This window comes from Hyperolius riggenbachi, chromosome 11 (assembly GCF_040937935.1).
Source record: "Hyperolius riggenbachi isolate aHypRig1 chromosome 11, aHypRig1.pri, whole genome shotgun sequence".
NCBI classification, from domain to species: Eukaryota; Metazoa; Chordata; class Amphibia; order Anura; family Hyperoliidae; genus Hyperolius; species Hyperolius riggenbachi.
In genome coordinates, this window is record NC_090656.1 from 247,212,549 (window position 1) to 247,232,238 (window position 19,690).

Consider the following 19,690-nt stretch of genomic DNA (forward strand, 5'->3'; position numbering starts at 1 on the left):
CCCCTCTCAGCGAAGGAAGACTGAGGGGCGGGGGAGAGGCGGACAGACACGTGTGAGGCAGGGCTGCGGCAATTAGCCCTGCCTGAATGCGGAAACGCTGCCCGCACTGCACGAGGGGGATTGGGGAGGTAAGGGACCCCTGATTCTATTACGACATGATGGGGGGCCCAAATCAGCCAAATCAAATTACTTTGCTTAGGGCCCCATTTAGCCTTAATCCGGCTCTGGATGAGATAGACATGTGTATGTACAGTGCCTAGCACACAAATAACTCAGCTGTGTTCCTTTTTTCTTTCTCTGCCTAAAAGAGTTAAATATCAGGTATGTAAGTGGCTGACTCAGTCCTGACTCAGACAGGAAGTGACTACAGTGTGACCCTCACTGATAAGAAATTCCAACTATAAAACACTTTCCTAGCAGAAAATGGCTTCTGAGGGCAAGAAAGAGGTAAAAGGGGAATTTCTTATCAGTGAGGGTCACACTGTAGTCACTTCCTGTCTGAGTCAGGGCTGAGTCAGCCACTACCATACCTGATATTTAACTGTTAAAGCCTGTGGTCCTTAAAGAGGAACTGTCGCAAAAATCTTAAAATTTAAAACACATACAAATAAGAGGTACATTTATCCCAGAGTAAAATGAGCCATAGATTACTTTTTTCCTATGTTCCTGTCACTTCTAATTTCTTATTGGAAGTGACAGGAACATTGGGAAAATGTAATCTATGGTAGAAATCTGTCATTACCAACAGATTTTGGACTAGCCCATCTTCTCATGGGGGGGCTCTCAGGGTTTTCTTTATTTTTAAAAGCAGTTAGTGAATGGCAGTTGCTCCATCCAACTGCCAAAATAGTGTGCAGCAAGCAGGGAGGCTGGCCAGCATCTTTGTATAAATTTTTTTCTGGTGTGTCTTTATAAAGAATAAATATGCAATTTGTACAGAGGCGCAAGAAGAGTAAAACAACAGACACTAAGCCAGGATACAGACCTGCATGAGTTATATGCTCCCCCTGTATTGCCTGAGGAAGTGGGATATACCCATGAAATGTGTTGCACCCTTCAACAATTTTTGTTGTAAAAAATCAACAATGTTTTGTGTGTACATTTGAAGGGGTAAGTCCACCACTCCCTACTTCATTTTAAACTTTTAATTAGTTGTTTTACTCTTCTGGCGCCTCTGTACAAATTGCACAGTTAAAGGTGGAGGGGATTTGGCCCCTTTTTATGATCTACAGAGAGCAACTCCTTAATCCTGAGTGGGGACAGTATTAATTTGTACATTTCGACCGCGGCCGTGATCCCATGTGGCTCTATGGGGGGTCCAGTGCCGGTACCAAGTGCCAACAAGCCAGTGCAGGAGAGCAGCTGAAAGGCAGCAGTTGCCTGTCTGAAAGAAGCCTCAGGTGTGTGATTCAGACACTACTGCAGCCAGGGAGATCAGCAGGACAGCCAGGCAACTGGTATTATTTAATAGGAAATAAATATGGCAGCCTCCATTTGTCTCTCAGGTGTCCTTTAAAGAGAACCAGAGATGAAGCACCCTCTTGTATTTTACCTTATAAATCAGTGGGAACATGACAGTAAACACCTAATCTGCCCTTTGTTTCATTGTTCTCCGTGTAATCTGACTGTTATCACGTCTGATAAGAATCCCCGACTGAGAAGTCAGGCTGCTCCGTCTAGCTTTGCTACAGAAAGATTATAGCTAAGTCTGTCTTCTGTGGTGTTATTTCAAGCCCAAGCCTGCCCCCTTGTGGCTTTGCTATAATGACTCAGCAATAATCATTCCCAGCAAAGCCAGATTTAATTGCTCAGTCTGGGATTCTTGTGACTGCTGATAACGGACACTTTTAGCAGTGAGGAGGAAACAGAGAGCATGGTAAGTGTTTTCTCTAATGTTCTTACTGATATACATGGTAAAATACACAAGGGTGCTTCCTCTCTGGTTCCCTTTAAATAAGAAGAAAGTTCTAACACTACATTACCTAGTAATGGAAAACCTCTGTGGTCCTGGAGGCGAAATTGTTCTTTTTATAATACATCACTTTTGAATATTTGTTCCTAGATTTGACCTTAACTGGACAAGTTTAACTAGTTTGGTTTTCCAGATTTCAACTTTTCTATTCTTCTCTCATTCAGTTCCCGTCTCTTTCACATGTCCAGAAGAAAAACCCTCAGACGAACCTAAAGGACCCCAATGCATTGTGGGATTTCTTCAGCTTGCGTCCGGAAACCCTTCACGAGGTACTCTATCCTGTCCTGCAATCTTTCCTGCGCATGTGGGTACTCGGGGGAATATATGTGCCGTCAGGGGGCCTAACCAAGGCACACCTTATCAGCAAGGCCGGTTCTCTCATGAAGCAAGGTGAAACATTAGCATCAGGTAGCAGAGATTACAGGGACATCATTTTTGTAACAGCATGCAGTCAGAGTAGGAAGAGAAGTGCGAGGAGAGTGAGGTGAAGAGGTCATCATTAGAGATGGCTCAAACCTCTGATTTTCGGTTTGTGAACCTCGAATGCAAACCTCCGCAAAAAGTTTGGTTTGCGCAAAGGTTTGCGAACCGCAATAGATTTCAATGGGGAAGCGAACTTCGAAAATTAGAAACATTTATGCTGGCCACAAAAGTGATGGAAAAGATGTTTCAAGGGGTCTAACACCTGAGTTTTTGTTTTGCATGGATGAGTGGGATAGACAACAAAAGTCGCGGGGAAAAATCTGGATTTGACGCAAAGCAGCGTTTTAAGGGCAGAAATCACATTGCATGCTAAATTGCAGGCCTAAAGTGCTTTCAAACATCTTGCATGTGTATACATCAATCAGGGAGTGTAATTAGAGTACTGCTTCACACTGACACACCAAACTCACTGTGTAACACACCGCAAACAGCTGTTTGCGTAGTGACGGCCGTGCTGGAGTGGTGCGCACCGTGGCCAGAGTGTAGGCCGTGGTGGTTTTCAAGCCCATATGGTCGCCGGGCTGTGGTAGCTCAATGACAGAACAACAGTGACTGTCCAGCTGATCGAATTTGGTCTGTCCACAATGAAGCAACAACCTTATTATCTTGGGTGTTCCACCCCCCCAGACACTCATATAGCCGGCGGTCATTGCTTCATTGTGATACACAAGCCCCTTCACCGCGGCAAGGTAGTGATCACAAAGGGGAATTGACACATGTACATGCCCTTTGTTTTGTTGTTGCAGCCGCAGCGCAGCCAGAAAAATTAGGCAGGCATGTACACGCATCAGAAAAATTATTCTAGCAGCGGCCTTAAAAATGTGGGAATCCACCTGGAGTCCTGGACCCTGTTGGTGGTGGCGGAGAAGGCAGTCAAGCAGCCTGCAGGCAGAGATGCTGTGTGGCGACCGACTTAGTCTTGGGGCAGGCAGTCACACGGCGTGCAGGCGGAGATGCTGTGTGTGGGGACTGACAATCTTCGGGCAGGCCTGAGTGTGCTTTGCAGACCACGTGGTCAGATGGTCCCTTGACCCAACGCTGTGTGCCAGAGATGACACCACTTGCCTTTCAACATCACGGTACAGTTTGGGTATCACCTTTTTTGAGAAATAATTGCGGCCTGTTGTCTTCCACTGCGGTGTGTGTGGCTTTGCTTTTGTGTGCTGCTTTTCCTCAGGTGGTCATCCCATTGCAGTTTGTGCTTTGTAATCATGTGCCTTCGTAAGGTAGTTGTCCCTACGCAGGTCGTGGTCTTTCCACGGCTCAATTTTTGGTGGCAGAGAGAACAGATGGTATTGCTCTCATCTGAAGCAGACACACCAAAAAATGTCCACACCGCTGAGCCCTGGGGTGATGGCACTTTGGCGGTGGCGGCCAACTGAGTGTTACGTGGGGTGGCAGAATCAGAGCAGGAGGAGGAAGATGAGGTGTTCTGTGTTAAATAGTCAACTACGTCCTGACAATATTGGGGGTTGATGGCACGCACCTTCTGAACACTGTACTTTGGTCCAGGGCCGCACAAAATCACGACAGCACGACCTCGAACAGACCTGCTGGGTGGCCTGCCTCTGCCTGTTTTGCCCATATTGGGGGGATAAAGTGAAAGGTATGCACTGACTTGACTAATACAATGTGCAGTCACACAGGTGCAGTGAAAGGTAAGCAGTGACTGGTATTACAATACAATGTGCAGCTGTCACACAGGTGCAGTTAACAGGTATGCACGGAGTGGTATATTACACAGCGTGCGGTCACACAGGTACTGTGAACAATTATGCAATGACTGGTATTACATATTTGCAGCTGTCACACACACAGGTACCGTGAACAGGTGCAGTGACGCTGCGTGCGCTCACGTAGGTAGGTGGGTGCACTGACCAACAGGTAGGTATATGCAGTGATGGGTATTACAAATGTGCACCTGTCACACAAACACAGGTACTGTGAACAGGTGCAGTGACACTGCGTGCGCTCACGTAGGTAGGTGGGTGGGTGCACTGAACACAACAGGTAGGTATATGCAGTGATGGGTATTACAAATGTGCAGCTGTCACACACAGGTAGTCACTGAATGTGCTGGGCATGGCAGTGGCACAGTAGGAATTACCAAGGGGCCAAGGTCCCACCAGCAGCTGCGACTGACTGACAGGGCTGTATATGCAACACAACTAACTAAGCTTTCCCTAATGTCTGTGCAGCACCTCTACCTTCTCTAATTACTGCAGCCACATGAGTGAGTGAAATGGCTGACGCTGCCTGCTTTTTATAAGGGGGGGGGGGGGCTCTAGGAGGGAGTGTAGCCTGATTGGCTACCCTGTGCCTGCTGACTGTGATGTATAGGGTCAAAGTTGACCCTAATGATGTAGTATAGGAGGCAGGTCGAACCGCCATAAAGTTAGCGTTCGCTTGCGAACGCGAACCACCGAAATTTGCGCGGTTCGCGGACGAACTGTTCGGGCCATCTCTAGTCATCATTGGAGAAAAGCAGCTTGTTGTGCTGTGTGAGGAGTCTGACAGTGAGTGAGGAGGGGAGAGGCAGGAGAGCAGCATTAAAGAAAAGCAGCTTGTTGAGCTGTGTGAGGAGTCTGACAGTGAGTGAGTAGTGGGAGGCAGGAGAGCAGCAGTGTGTCATTTGACTTGCACAGCAGAAGGGAGGAGGTGGCACTGCTGTCCTGACTGAGGAAGGGGCGCATCCTCACAAGTTCGCCTCAGGCAGCAAAAAGTCTAGAACTGGCCCTGATTATCGGAGACAAAAGGAAAGGTTGAGAGCCTCTGATAGTGTAGTTTGTTAGACAAATGGAACAATCTTAATCGATCAGATTTGTACTCCCAAAATTTGGTTGCCGCCAAGGCAACCACGGAGATCGCAAGTAAGGGGATTAGACCCCACCCCACCCCACTTGGGCTAAAAGTCGGTAATGACAGTGATAAAAGTAACATGATGAGTAAAATGTATAATGATTTCCAAGACACAAAAGGGGGAGAGAACCCTGCCCTTGCGAGCTTACAATCTAAAGGGAATGGGGAGGAAACAAGAGGAGGGGTAGTATACGATAAAATACATAGAGTATACGGTGTGTTTTAGGATACCTAGTAGGAGAGCAGTTTGGTCTTAGGACAAAGGGAAGTGGCTTAGGGTAGCGCATACGCTTGTCTCAACAAATTAGTTTTTAGAGAGCGTTTAAAGGTAACAAAGGTTGGCGAGTGATGGATGTGTTGGGGGAGGGCATAAATAAGGATGATCCTAATGATTAAGAAAAGTGGCACAGAGTACAGCTAGTAGAATCATTTACATGGGTGATAATTCAGCTTTAAATGAGTGACTGTGGTTACCCACAATGCATCACTACTGAATATGCAAATCATCTCTTTCTCCCCCTGTAGCCAGGCTAGCATCCAGGACCGCTGGTGTATAGCACGCCTATAGCTTATACATGTTACAGAGCCACATCAACCCCACATGCAGACAGCCTCTGACTTTTGGTCCTCCTCAGAGTATGGCAGGGAATGGATTCACTGGGGAGGACCAACAGTCCAAAACAGGCTGTCTGCGTGTGGCGTTGATGTGGCTCTGTAACATGTATAAGCTATAGGCTTGCTATACACCTGCGGTTCTGGATGTAAGCCTGGCTTCATGGGCATAAAGAGATCATTTGTATATTCAGTAGTGGAGCATTGTGAGTAACAGCAGTTACACACGTAAATCTGAGTTATCGCAAATAACTTCTGTTCTAAGAATGCAAACCACACTAAGCATTGCTTTATTAGTCGAAGGGCTTATTCAGTCTCTTTTGGTCCCTATACTTTCCTAGTGGTTTTGGGTCACCCCGAGCTGCTTGGGTATTCTGTTACATGGGTGAGATGCCTCCAACTTGCCCAAGAGTCAAATACATTATGGATCTGTGTGTCTGAATAACTACTAAGTTGAACCACACAACAGTGGGCTCCATTCAGTGAAATGTATTCAGCTATTGCATTGCTTAGGACTAGATCACAATATCGCCAGACAGGCGGTGTGTCCAGCAGTTAGAGCTGTGTGCGCGGTGTGGCATAGGTGGAGGGGCTACCAGAGGTAGTGCTGGTAGGGACAACTACCATGAAAAATTGCTACATTTAAAATGCATACATATAAATGTACATTTCTCTCAGAGCAAAATGTAGTATACATTATTTTCCCCCATGTTGCTATCACTTACAGTTGAAAATCTGGTCAGGTTTTAGGCTGCTTTCACAGTTAGACGTTACAGGCGCACATTAGAGCAGCCTGTAACGCAGCCCACCGCACAGTAATGAAAAATCAATGGGCTGTTCACAGTGCCCATGTTGCGTTACATTGTAACACAGGACGTCCGTTGAATGTGCTGCATGCTGTGCGTTATGCACGGCTAAGCCGCGACTGTTCGCACATGCTCCGTGATGTTGGAGGAGGAGGTCTTCCCTTCTCTTCCTCGGCCAGCCACATGGCTAATTAATATTCACTGCACGGTGTGATGTGCAGTTCTTACTTCCTGGAGCGCCGCTCTGTGCGGCGATTGGCTGGCGGGACCACGTGATGCCGCATGCGTCCAAGAGTACGCAACACGGCAGCCAGAGTGAGCTGCACAACGCGACTCACTCTGACGTCCACATCTAAGAGCACCAGGCGTTGCGTTAGGGGCACGTTATGCGACCATAACGTCCCCTAAAACGCAACGTCTTGGTGTGTAAGTAGCCTAAGACTAGTCCATCTCCTTTTGTGTGGTTCTCAGCTATTTCTTTGCGTACAAAAGCACTTACTGAACTGCAGTTGCTCAGTCCAACTGCTAAAATAGTGTGCAACACAAGTAGGGAGACTGGCCGGTACCTTGATCCTCTTCAAGGAGCGCTCCTGTAAAGAATAAAGGTAATACTGAGAATCTCCCATGAGGAGATGAGGGAAAAAAGTAATTTACAGAGCATTCTACTTTAGTAAAAAAATGTGCATTTTAAATGATCGTATTTTAAATGTTACCATTATTCACGATAGTGGTTCTCTCTCCTATGAGCATTTTCTGTCAGCGTTTATAATATTTTTTTTTGACAAAGGAGATTATTAGCCCCTATGAGATAGAGTAGCTCCTATGTTGATGAGGCTGATATCCCATCTTTGATGCTCTTGCATATCTTGCCTCCATGAGTGAAGATGGCTGACTGTACTTGGTTTTATCTCCCAAACATCTAGGTCACACTGATGCATACTGACCGGGGTACTCCTGATGGATATCGGCACATGGACGGGCACGGTGTCCATGCCTTCAAACTGGTCAATGCCTGCGGTGAGCCTGTGTACGCCAAATTCGTATGCACTGTGAGTACCCACCCCTTTTTATTCCCACCAGCCCTGCACCCCTTTCTTTCCGAGGACATTTCATGGCTTGGTAACCAGGACAAAATTTACCATCTTGCAGTATCTAGCTTAACCTTCTAACCTCCTTCGCGGTAATCCAGAGCTGAGCTCAGGCTATGCCGCCGCGGAGGATTGCTCTGGCCCTGGTGGGCCGATTTGCATCATTTTTTTTTCAAACACGCAGCTAGCACTTTGCTAGCTGCGTGTTTGTTCCGCTCGCCGCCGATCCGCCGCTACCCGACACGAAAGAGGGCCCCCCGCAGACCCCAGGAGGCCGCAATAGCAGCATAGGGGGCGATATACAGGCTGGGAACGCGAACAATCACTCACGTTCCCATGCCTGTCGGCCGGTGACGGCCAAACCGGAAGTGTTCGTCGGCGGGTCCTGGAGCGTCAGAGTGGGGCTGCGAGGGCACCGATCAGCTGCAGGGGGCTGAGGGAAGCCCCAGGTGAGTTAATCTCATTTTTTTTACTTGACTTTAGGTTCACTTTAAGGAGGGTTAGGCAGCCGGTCCTAAAAGGGTTAATCTGCTAGCAACTCGTTAAAAGGAACTTAAAGTGAGAGGGATACGCAGGCTGCCATCTTCATTCCCCTATAAGCGATGCTGGTTGCCTGGCTGTCATGCTGAGCTTCTAAGTTTAGTTATGTGTTGACAGTGTTGCTTGCAAAATTCTCACCAAAGTCATTTTCTCAGCGAAAATGCTATTTTTTATTTTCAGAAATGTTCACGAAAAATAGACTTGACTTTTAACGTTTTTGCATTTTTTGCAAGAATGCAACAAAAAAAAAAACGAAAACGTGAAAAATCTTTATTTTTACCACGAAGAATCATGAAAAGTGTGACAACGCAAACAAACAATACTTTTACTGTGACAATTTTTACTGCGAAAAATCAATATTTTTAACACGAAAATTCGCAAAAAAACCTCAAAAAACCCCAAACAAATGTTAGGTGGAATTTTTGCTTGAAAAACAATTATCATTATTTTCGGGAAAATGAATGCGAAAAGAATGTTGGCATTTTCTTTTATCACTGGTGTTTGAGTCACAGCCCTGGAACAAGCATGCAGCCAGTGGAGTCCCAGCCCTGCAACAAGCATGCAGCCAGTGGAGTCACACCAGAGTCACAGCATCTGATCTGCATGCTCATTCCGGGGCCAGTGACTTATAGTATTAAAGGGAGAGCAGCAGCGCAGAAGTCAGGCAACCAGCATAGTTTATACTGGATTGAAGATGGCAGCCTTTGGGCGTGCGCTCACTGCCGCGTAGTGCAGGTTCCAGGGCGTCGCCATGGACGTAGCTTTATTACGTCTGCAGTGGAGCAAGCGATTGCAGAGATTCACCTCTGCAAATGAGACATTCTAAACATAGCTTAAATCTACACACAGTGAATGAAAACTTTTGTCTCTGATATTTAAAGGAGTTATCAGGCAAAAATAGCCCAAATAGGTTTTACTCACCTGGGGCTTTCTCTAGCCCCTTGCAGCCGACTGTCCCACGCTGACCGCTCTGCTCCCTGCCGCTGTTTCGTTCTCTGGTGTCCATATTCAGGCCGACCACGGGGTCGGCCTTACTGCGGCTATGCGAGGCGCCGCTGTCAATCACGGACACATGGGCCACAGCAGTTCGCCGCAGCCATGATTGACAGCGCCACTTTGCGCAGCTGCAGTAAGACCGACCCCGCGGTCGGCCTGGATACGGACACCGGGACAGCGGCGGGGAGCGGAGCGGTCGGCGTGGGACAGTCGGCTGCAAGGGGCTGGAGAAAGCCACAGGTGAGCGAAGCCCATTTGGGTTATTTTTGCCTGATAACTCCTTTAACATGAAAAGTAGGAAAATGTTTACACAGCTACTTAGACATTATTTGTACATTGGGGTCAATTCATAAAGCATTACCATGTTTAGTAATGCAGAAAACAGCTGACTTTACAGAGCACTTAGAAAATTGTCAATTCATAAAAGCTGTTACCGCATGAAAAGCTACAATTACCGAGCAGTGAGGTAAATTACCGCCTTGTGCGGTAATTACATCAACACATGTCAGTAAATGTCAATTCATAAAGATTAGAACAGGTGGTAAAAAGGGCAAAAAATCTGATCCAGGAAATTATAGACCTGTAAGCTTAACATCAGTTGTATGCAAACTATTTGAGGGGTTACTAAGAGATACTATACATGACTTCATAGTAGAAAACAATCTTATTTCTCAGCATCAACATGGGTTTACTAAAGACAGGTCCCGTTTGACTAACATGCTCAGCTTTTATGAGGTAGTGAATGCTAATATGGATATTGGGAATGCTGTAGATGTGATATACTTGGACTTTGCAAAGGCCTTCGACACTGTTCCCCACAGAAGTCTGGTGCAAAAGTTGAGGATGCAAGGACTGGGGAAGAGTTTGTGTGCATGGATAGGGAACTGGCTAATGGACAGAAAACAAAGAGTTGTGGTCAATGGATCGTACTCAAAATGGGAGACTGTTAGCAGTGGGGTCCCACAGGGGTCTGTACTGGGTCCAGTGCTCTTCAATTTATTTATTAATGACCTAGTGGATGCAGTAGTGAGCAATGTTGCTATTTTTGCAGATGATACAAAATTGTGCAGAATCATCAACTCTCAGGAAGATAGTGTCATATTGCAACATGATCTGGATAGGATGGCTATATGGGCACATACATGGCAGATGAAGTTCAATGTTGACAAATGTAAAGTCATGCATTTTGGTCGTACCAATGGTCTAGCACCATACAAAATAAATGGGATACAGTTGGGGACATCAAACTTGGAGAAGGACTTAGGAGTACTCATCGACAACAAGTTAAATAATCGTACTCAATGCCAAGCAGCTGCAGCTAAAGCTAACAAAATTTTGGGATGCATTAAAAGGGAAATAAAAACTCGAGATGCTAGCATAATATTGCCCCTGTTTAACTCTCTAGTAAGGCCACATCTGGAATATGGAATTCAGTTCTGGGCACCACATTATAAAAAAGATATTGCAGTTTTAGAGCAGGTGCAGAGAAGAGCTACAAAATTGATACGTGGGATGGAAGGTCTCGCTTACCAAGAAAGGTTAGATAAACTGGGTTTATTTAGTCTAGAGAAAAGACGCCTTAGAGGAGATCTAATTAACATGTATAAATACATCAGAGGGCAATATAATAGCTTGGCGGATGAGCTTTTTGTCCCTAGGCCTTCTCAAAGGACTAGAGGACATGATCTGCGCATGGAGGAAAAACGTTTTAGCCATTTATTTAGGAAAGGGTTCTTTACAGTAAGAGTGATTAAGATGTGGAATGCATTGCCACAGAAAGTCGTTATGGCAAACTCTATACCTGCATTTAAAGGGGGCTTAGATGCTTTCCTTGCGTTGAAAGACATCCATGGCTACAATTACTAGGTTATGCCTAATAATGTTGATCCAGGTTTTTTATCTGATTGCCATCTGGAGTCAGGAAGGAATTTTTCCCTTTTGGGGCTAATTGGACCATGCCTTGTGGGGGTTTTTTCGCCTTCCTCTGGATCAACAGGGGTATGTGGGGGACGGGCTGGAATTGTACTTTGTACTGGTTGAACTCGATGGACGTATGTCTTTTCTCAACCAAAATAACTATGTAACTATGTAATGGCACAGAACATACCGCCTGCTTTGAAGTGCTGATAAGAGAGTGAAGTCTGTGGCTGGACTCTGATGGGAATAAACAAGGCTTCCCCTGAATACCTTAGACCAGTGTTCCCCAACCCTATCCTCAAGGCCCACCAACAGTGCATGTTTTCTGGAAATCCACAGAGGAAGTTAATCAGCTCTGCTGAGACACTAATTACCCCACCTGTGCAGGTTTGTGGTTTTCTGCAAAATATGTACTGTTGGTGGGCCTTGAGGACAGGGTTGGGGAACTCTGCCTTAGACTGTTTGGCTGTTTAACCTCTTGGGTTCTTGTTTTTTAGATGTGTATTTGCTGGAGGTGAACATCACCTAAGCCTGGCATGTGTAAAGATTCTTGAAGTTCTTCTAAGCTGTGGCAATTAAATAGATTGTTAAGAAGGACTAATAGACAGATTCAGCGCAGATTCAGGGCAAGCAGAGGCAGTATAACAAAACATGTACATCTAAAGGGAAGTTGGGATGCCACTTATATTGTAATGCGGTCTCTGCACGTAGAACAGCAAATGTACCAACAGCTACTCTTCTGATGTTACCGACAGTTTACTTCGGTAAGGGCTCGATCACACTAGAAATCGCAAAACGCTAGCAATTACTGCTACCGTTTTGCGGGCGTGATTTTTCCCCGATAGACGCGGAAAAATCACTGGACAAAGTAGCTTTTTGGGAGCAATCGCGATTAGCGGTTTTATACATGCTAATCGTGATCGCTCCAGAATCGCCGGCAAACCGCTGCAGGCTACACGTTTGTGATTAGCGATAATCAAAAAACGCCCACGATTGAGGCAGTGAGAACACTGCCATAGACTAGCGGTTTGCGTTTAGCGGGAATCGCGCTTAGATGTGAACGGGGCCTAAATCCTTGCACTTTCACAGCTGTGAGAATGTTTATGAATTAGCACACAAAGGTCTAAAATATTGAATGCGGTATTTTCCCGGCCAGATTTTTTTTCCCGCACAGCCTTTTATAGATTGACCCCAATGTCATTTTAGAACACTTGGTTTGATAGTTTTCCTTTATACCTTTCTGTGAACTTTTCAGACTAACCAGGGTGTGAAGAACCTGACGAGGGAGGAGGCACAAAGTCTCTCCGGGAATCCGGATTACGCTCTTAAGGATCTATCAAATGCTATCAGCAGAGGCGACTTCCCATCATGGACGCTGAACATCCAGGTGATGACCTGCGAAGAGGCCAAGAGGCTGTATTTCAATCCCTTTGACGTCACCAAGGTGAGGAGCTATAGGTGGTCGTAGTGGGGGTGGGAGCAATGGGTGTAATGTGGGTGGGTGCAGTGTGTGGGCATGTAATGTGTATCGAAGCCCACTAGGGAGCACTTTTCTCACAATCGTTTGCCATTAAACAAAAGCGATCTGAAGGAACGGGATTTGCAGCTGCGTTACTTCAATGAGACAATGCATGCATCGATATTGCAATCTCATAGAAATCACAGCCCTGCAGTGGACCCACAATCATAAGATTCTATTGTTACATCGCTTTTCTGATCTCCATGAAATCAGCAAGCCCTGCAAAGTGCTCGGAATGGGCCCCAGAACTTATATACATACAACAGATGGCCAAAAGCCCTATCCCAATTAAAAGAAAACTACTTTTATATATAACTTTACTTATACAGTATATGCCCTGTTTCTGGCTAATTGGAGGCCCCAATCCAGGATATTAACTGAGTGCGTTGCATGGTTCCTTAGTACCTCTCCAATGCCCTAGGTAGCTGCCTAGACCTAACAACAGCCCTGGATATATTGTTGCATGATGATGATGGTCAGCCTAATCAAACGTTTTTGTTGTTGCTACGGAAGCCTGGGTAAGTTTTAACTCTCCCTCACCCACCCCTCAGGTATGGCCCGGTTTGCGTCCCCACATCCCCCCCAGACCCCCACCCCCAGTGGATTTTGCCCTTAACAGTCCATTTCTTCTCTAGTGTTCAAGAAAGTTTCTGTTCTCTCTTTGCCCCCAATACCGGGCTTCGTCTTCTGTTTCCGGTCCGCTGGGCTCAGCGATCCAGAAAAATAGCTGCAGCACTTGCGGTCTGTTCTGCGAATCGTGCGGAACAGATCTGTTCCAACGTACATATGTGAATAGATTAATAGGTTATCATTGGATCCGTTTCCCATCCGTTCCGTTTGTACACTATCCATTCCGATCCGGGTAAGGACTGTTTTTTACAATTGTGAACTGGGCCTAAGAACTCCTCTTTTCACTCACTTAAAGGGACTCAGAGCTCACTGCAATAAAAAGATGTATACATACCTGGGGCTTCCTCCAACCCCATCCGCTCGGATCGCTCCCACGCCGCCATGTTCTGATACCGTGTCTCGTCCGTGCCAGTCTGACGTAAGAGAAGTGCGCCCTCTACGTATCTCTTCAGTGGCTGCAGGAGAGATACGCAAAGAGCGCATTTCTCCTACGTAGACTGGCTCCAACTGACGGAAGTGCGGGGAACCGGAACAGAAGCTGCGGGCAGCGGAGGACGGCGGCGTGCGAGCAATCTGAGCAGTTGGGGCTGGAGGAAGCCCTAGGTACGGTATGTATAAATCTTTTTATTGCAGGGAGCTCTGGTACACTTTAAGAGCGATGTGTCTCCAGCAAGCGGCTGCAGCGTTTTTGGGTCAGGATGGTGTAAAGAAGTCTGTGGTCAGGACAGGGTGGGTCAATAAAGGGCAGTTTCTTGAATGAAGTGAGACATGCCTGGTTGAGAGTAAAGGGGAAGGGTAGAAGCAAGTTAGAGAATCTAGCAGAGCAGAAGCTGAATAAAGACTTAAAGTGGATCCGAGATGAACTTTTACTTATTGCATAATTGTGTTCCTGTCCTATTGTTTATAGGGCATTCCTCAAGCCAAATACTTTTTTGTTTTTGTTTTAATACTCTAATTCCCTATAAACTAAACAGGCCATGCCCACAGGTTTTCAGAGAGCCAAGGCACTTTCAGACAGTAGCAAGGGCTCATGGGAGCTCAGTCTGGGCAGGAGGAGGAGGAGGAGGTGTTACTAGCCATTGATTTCAGAGGCAGAGGGGAGGAGGGAGGAGGAGGGGGGGTTAGGTTTTTTTGCTCAAGATGCAGATAAGCCTGCCTCTGTGTAATGTTTACAAACAACATGGCTGCTGTCATTGTATCACAGGAAGAAATAATCATATTCTATTGAAGCTGTGTGCAGCTAGATTGCTGTGTAAACTCTAAATCTAAACTTGAGATAAGATATATAGACAAGTTCCTTGTTATAGTTAGTTTTTTATCTCGGATCCGCTTTAAGGAAGTTACACACGAAGGTGCACATCTGCAGAGTCACAACCAGTCTCTCGCACACACAAGGACATGTCAAGCTGCTTCAGCACACATGTTGCATGCATGCAACCACCTACAGCCGTAAGACCCACGACCACCCAGGAACACAAGACTTTCATAAAAACTTCGGTAGAACATTTCCTCACTCGAAAACTTGAATATATGTTTTATCTTCTTTGTAAAATAATCTAAGGTTACAGAATACCCAGCTAGCTCGTGGTGAAGCAGAACTATTTGGAGTGAGTAAGGGGGCTTCAAAGGACCAAAAAGCCCTCTTACTAAAACGCTATGTAAAACAGAAGTTTGCCTTCTTAAAACAGAAGGGGGTTGATTCACTATAACAAATAGCGCACCTTATTTGAGTTAACACGCCTTTTCAGAGTTAGCATGCCTTATCAGAGTTAATATGCCTTATCAGAGTAGCACAGCTAGCGCTACAAACTTATGCCTACTAATTGACAATGACGAGAGCTCCACTCGTCCTGCCCTGAGCCCCTGCGTGTCCAATCACTTTACAGGACATTATCCCCGCACTTTGACTGGCCCAATAGGCTGCCTGTCACTTGACAGGAAACTTGACAGGCAGCCAATCAAAGTGCGGGGATAATGTCCTTATACCATTTAATATGTATTCTAACGTATTAAAACATCATGTTTTAGCCTGTTAACGGCAACATGTCGTTTTAATACGTCACATGTTCCCACCGCCGCTCCGCACGTGTGCGCGCCGCCGCCGTTTCCGTCGGGTTTCCGTATTAAGCGATTGGCGAAGAGGACTGAGCGGTCCTCTACCCAATCGCAATGCTTGGAATGGACATGACCGCGATCAGCGGCCACGTCCATTCATAAAACAGGAAGTCGTCTCGTATTTAAATGTAGAAAAAAAAGTGAACATTTCCTATAACGGGAAAGTGTTCACGAGCGCCATCTTGTGGCCAAAAAGTAAAATTACTCCTACAGACACATACATACTTACACAATACTAATAAAATTAATAACTTGCAGTACCAAAGCCCCCCCCCCCATGAAAAAAAAAACACTTTATAAAAAAAATCAGTTAAAAAAAATACATAAATAGTTGCCTTAGGGGCTCAGCTTTTTTAATCTATATTTTATGATGAAAAATTACTTTTACTTTTACTACATAGGGGCTTGTAATTAGGGACCGGACAAAAGAAAAACAAAACAGAAAAATAACACCTATATTTCAAAATAATATATTGTCGCCGTACATTGTGATAGGGACATAATTTAAACAGTTTAATAATCGGGACAACTGGGCAAATAAAATGTGTCTGTTTTATAACTATAGAAGTCTATAGAAAACTATAGAAGTCGAAAACTGAGAAATAATGATTTTTTTTCCATTATTTTCTTATTTTGCCCATTAAAACACATTTAGAATAAAATAATTCTTAGCAAAATGTAAAACCCACAGAAAGCCTAATTGGTGGTGAAAAAAACGAGGTACAGATCATTTTCTTGTGATAAGTAGTAATAAAGTTATTAGGGAATAAAAGGGAGGAGCACTGACAACTGAAAATTGCTCTGGTCCGTTAGGGTAAAAACCCTTGGGGGTGAACTGGTTAAAGTTATTGGACCCACAGGAGCTCAGGGCAGGAGGAGTGGAGCTCTCGTCATTGCCAATTAGCAGGCATAAGCTTGTGGCGCCCGCTATGCTACTCTGATAAGGCGTGTTAACGCTAATAAGGCACGTTAACTCTGATAAGGCATGTTATTTGTTATAGTGAGTCAACCCCAAGGTATTTGTGATAATTCAGGTTGCAGTTAGAAATGCATATGATATCTCCCACGATGCTTCACTGCTGAATCTAACAAATTGTGAGTGTAATCTAAAAAATGTATTGATTTTGTCTTTGCAGATTTGGCCTCAAACCCAGTATCCTCTGCTGCCAGTGGGCAGGATAGTGTTAAACAGAAACCCGGTGAACCACTTTGCTGAGGTGGAACAGATCGCTTTCTCCCCGCACAACATGGTGCCTGGCATAGAGCCCAGTCCTGACAAGTTACTGCACGTAAGAAACTACCCTTCATGTGGACCACACTAATTCAATTTGAAGTGGTTCAATAAGGCTGGCATATGTGCAGGGCCGGGCCGAGGCATAGGCTGGAGAGGCTCCAGCCTCAGGGCGCAGTGTAGGAGGGGGCGCAGAATTCATTCAGCTGTCATTCCTAATTGTGTTTGAAGCAGAAATAAATAAGAAAAGGGGATACATGGCAGTGACTGCAAGCCAGATAACTAGAGATTAAGGTGTTGGGGAGGTTGTGGGCCCTGTGGCCCTCTTAGTCTAATAGCAATCAGTGTGTGACGGCTGGGGTGGGAGGGATGGGGGAGGGGCCTCTTAGTCTAATAGCAATCAGTGTGTGATGGCTGGGGTGGGAGGGATGGTAGGGGCCTCTTAGTGTAATAGCAATCAGTGTGTGACGGCTGGGGTGGGAGGGATGGAGGGGCCTCTTAGTGTAATAGCAATCAGTGTGTGACGGCTGGGGTGGGAGGGATGGAGGGGCCTCTTAGTGTAATAGCAATCAGTGTGTGACGGCTGGGGTGGGAGGGATGGAGGGGCCTCTTAGTGTAATAGCAATCAGTGTGTGATGGTTGGGGTGGGAGGGATGGAGGGGAGCACTTTGGTGTCTCAGCCTTGGGTGCTGGAGGACCTTGTCCCGGCTCGGCATATGTGTCACAGACAAAAATCAAAGATTACCTTGAATTACGAAAATACAAAAATGTAGCTTTATTAAATAACTCAAATTCAAAAGTATACAATAAAAATGCATGGGATGGCCGGGGTGACACACATACAGCGAACACACCACACACAGTTGCACTGCACAAACATTTGTGGGTTTGATGGTATGAGGAGATATTGATATGATTAATTGGCTCCTCAGTCTTGTCATCCGCTATGAAACACTCCAAATAACAGGCAGCAGTAAGGAACAGCAGCCAAGTCCCTCCAATATGATTAGCGCAGCACAGCATAAGCTATTTAAAGAGAAGCTGTATTGTTAAAATTGCACAAAAGTAAACATACCAGTGCGTTAGGGGACATCTCCTATTACCCTCTGTCACAATTTCGCCGCTCCCCGCTGCATTAAAAGTAGTCAAAAACAATTTTAAAAATTTTGTTTATAAACAACCAAAATGGCCACCAAAACAGGAAGTAGGTTGATGTACAGTATGTCCACACATAGAAAATACATTCATACACAAGCAGGCTGTATACAGCCTTCCTTTTGTATCTCAGGAGATCATTTGTGTGTTTACCTTTTGTCCCCCTGCAGCTCTCATGCACTGAAGAGTTACAGGCTGATTGTTTCTTCCTGCAGACAGCTCTGCCCTGTGTCTGTAATTCCTCAGTATGTGTCAGCCAGCTCCTTTCACAGCCTAACAGAGGAGGATTTTTATCCAGCTCTCTTCTCTCACTGATAAGAGAGCAGAGATGCTGCTGTTTTATGTAAATAACACACACTGGAGTGTGCATAGAGGGGCCTGGAGAGGGTTGTGCATAACAGATCAGCACGGAACAGTTGGCAGCCTTCCAGACACAGGGCGACAAGTCCGACGGGAAAGATACATTGATTTATTACAGAGATGGTGATAGTAGAAAGTGCTGCAGTAAGCCAGAGCACATTAGAATAGGTTTAGGAACTTGTAGGATGGTAGAAAAAAGGATGACATTTTTGTTACTGAGTCTCTTTGAGCAGAAAGCAGTAGCAGGCTTTCCCAGCAAACAAGGAACCAAAGCCAGATCGCCACAACAGTACCAGCAACACAGGCTGTCAAACAACAGGCGGTAACAGGGTCACCCTGTGTATTACATTGGCAAAATAGTTCCACTCTGTTCAGTGCATCACATAGGGGTGAGGGTTACACATGTGCTTATCTCACCCAATCCTCATCTGATTCAGTGTCAGGTAGTCGACTGGGGTAGCCGCAGGATGTCTCTGTCAGTCAAAGCACAAAGTCCGATTGTGCATGACCTGGTATGGACGTTTCACAGTGTGCGGATACACCAGCTGGGGACACGGGAGGAGGCTGAGGCAGGCAAGATGGCAATAGCTGCCTAGACAAACCAACAAGTCAGATGGCAGATGGAACTGGCGTCTCCGTGCCGCGCTGTCCTGTGGCAGCCCATGTAGGTGAGCGGCTCCCTACCGCAATTTCGCCGGCTTCCTCAGGGGGAACTTCATGTGGGTTGCCAGGGTTAGCTATTATAGCATCTAGGCATGGCTTTGTGTAGAACGTTCACCTTAGATCAGGGAGAGAGCTGCCATGTCTACCTGGGTTGAATATCTGGGGGATTCATTATTCTTAAAGGGGGTTTTCAGACTCCACATAAGTGGCGCATGTAACCTTAAAGGATACCCGAAGTGACATGTGACATGATGAGATAGACATGTGTACGTACACAAATATGCTGTGTTTCTTTTTTTCTTTCTCTGCCTGAAAGAGTTAAATATCAGGTATGTAAGTGGCTGACGCAATCCTGACTCAGACAGGAAGTGACTACAGTGTGACCCTCACTGATAAGAAATTCCAACTATAAAACACTTTCCTAGCAGAAAATGGCTTCTAAGAGCAGAAAAAAGATAATAGTCAATAGTTCATAGATTTTAGCTCTGGCACACTTCAATGAATGTGTCATTGAGCAGAAACAATAAAACAGTTAAAACTTAAAAAGTAGATTTAAACATAAAATAAAACTGTGCAATATCTTAAAAATTCATTTTTAGGAGAAGGAAGACAGATACAATTGTTTATTTTATTTGTTTATTTTCGTTTCGGGTGTCCTTTAACTATGGAATTTCCCCGCCTCCTTGCAAGGTACCTCCCACTGTTTAGGTTTACCCGAGGTGACATGCGCCAGGATGAGATAGA

General features: G+C 45.5%; 1 protein-coding gene across 1 annotated transcript in view; it reads left to right on the forward strand.

Moving 5' to 3' along the window:
- Positions 1 to 19,690, forward strand: part of LOC137538916 (catalase-like) — a 74,261-nt gene that overhangs the window by 39,720 nt on the left and 14,851 nt on the right. The window contains exons 5-8 of the mRNA XM_068261348.1: positions 2,137 to 2,241; positions 7,656 to 7,781; positions 12,529 to 12,717; positions 16,674 to 16,826. Of these exons, the coding sequence (XP_068117449.1) occupies positions 2,137 to 2,241; positions 7,656 to 7,781; positions 12,529 to 12,717; positions 16,674 to 16,826 (573 nt within the window). The remainder of the gene's footprint in view (positions 1 to 2,136; positions 2,242 to 7,655; positions 7,782 to 12,528; positions 12,718 to 16,673; positions 16,827 to 19,690) is intronic.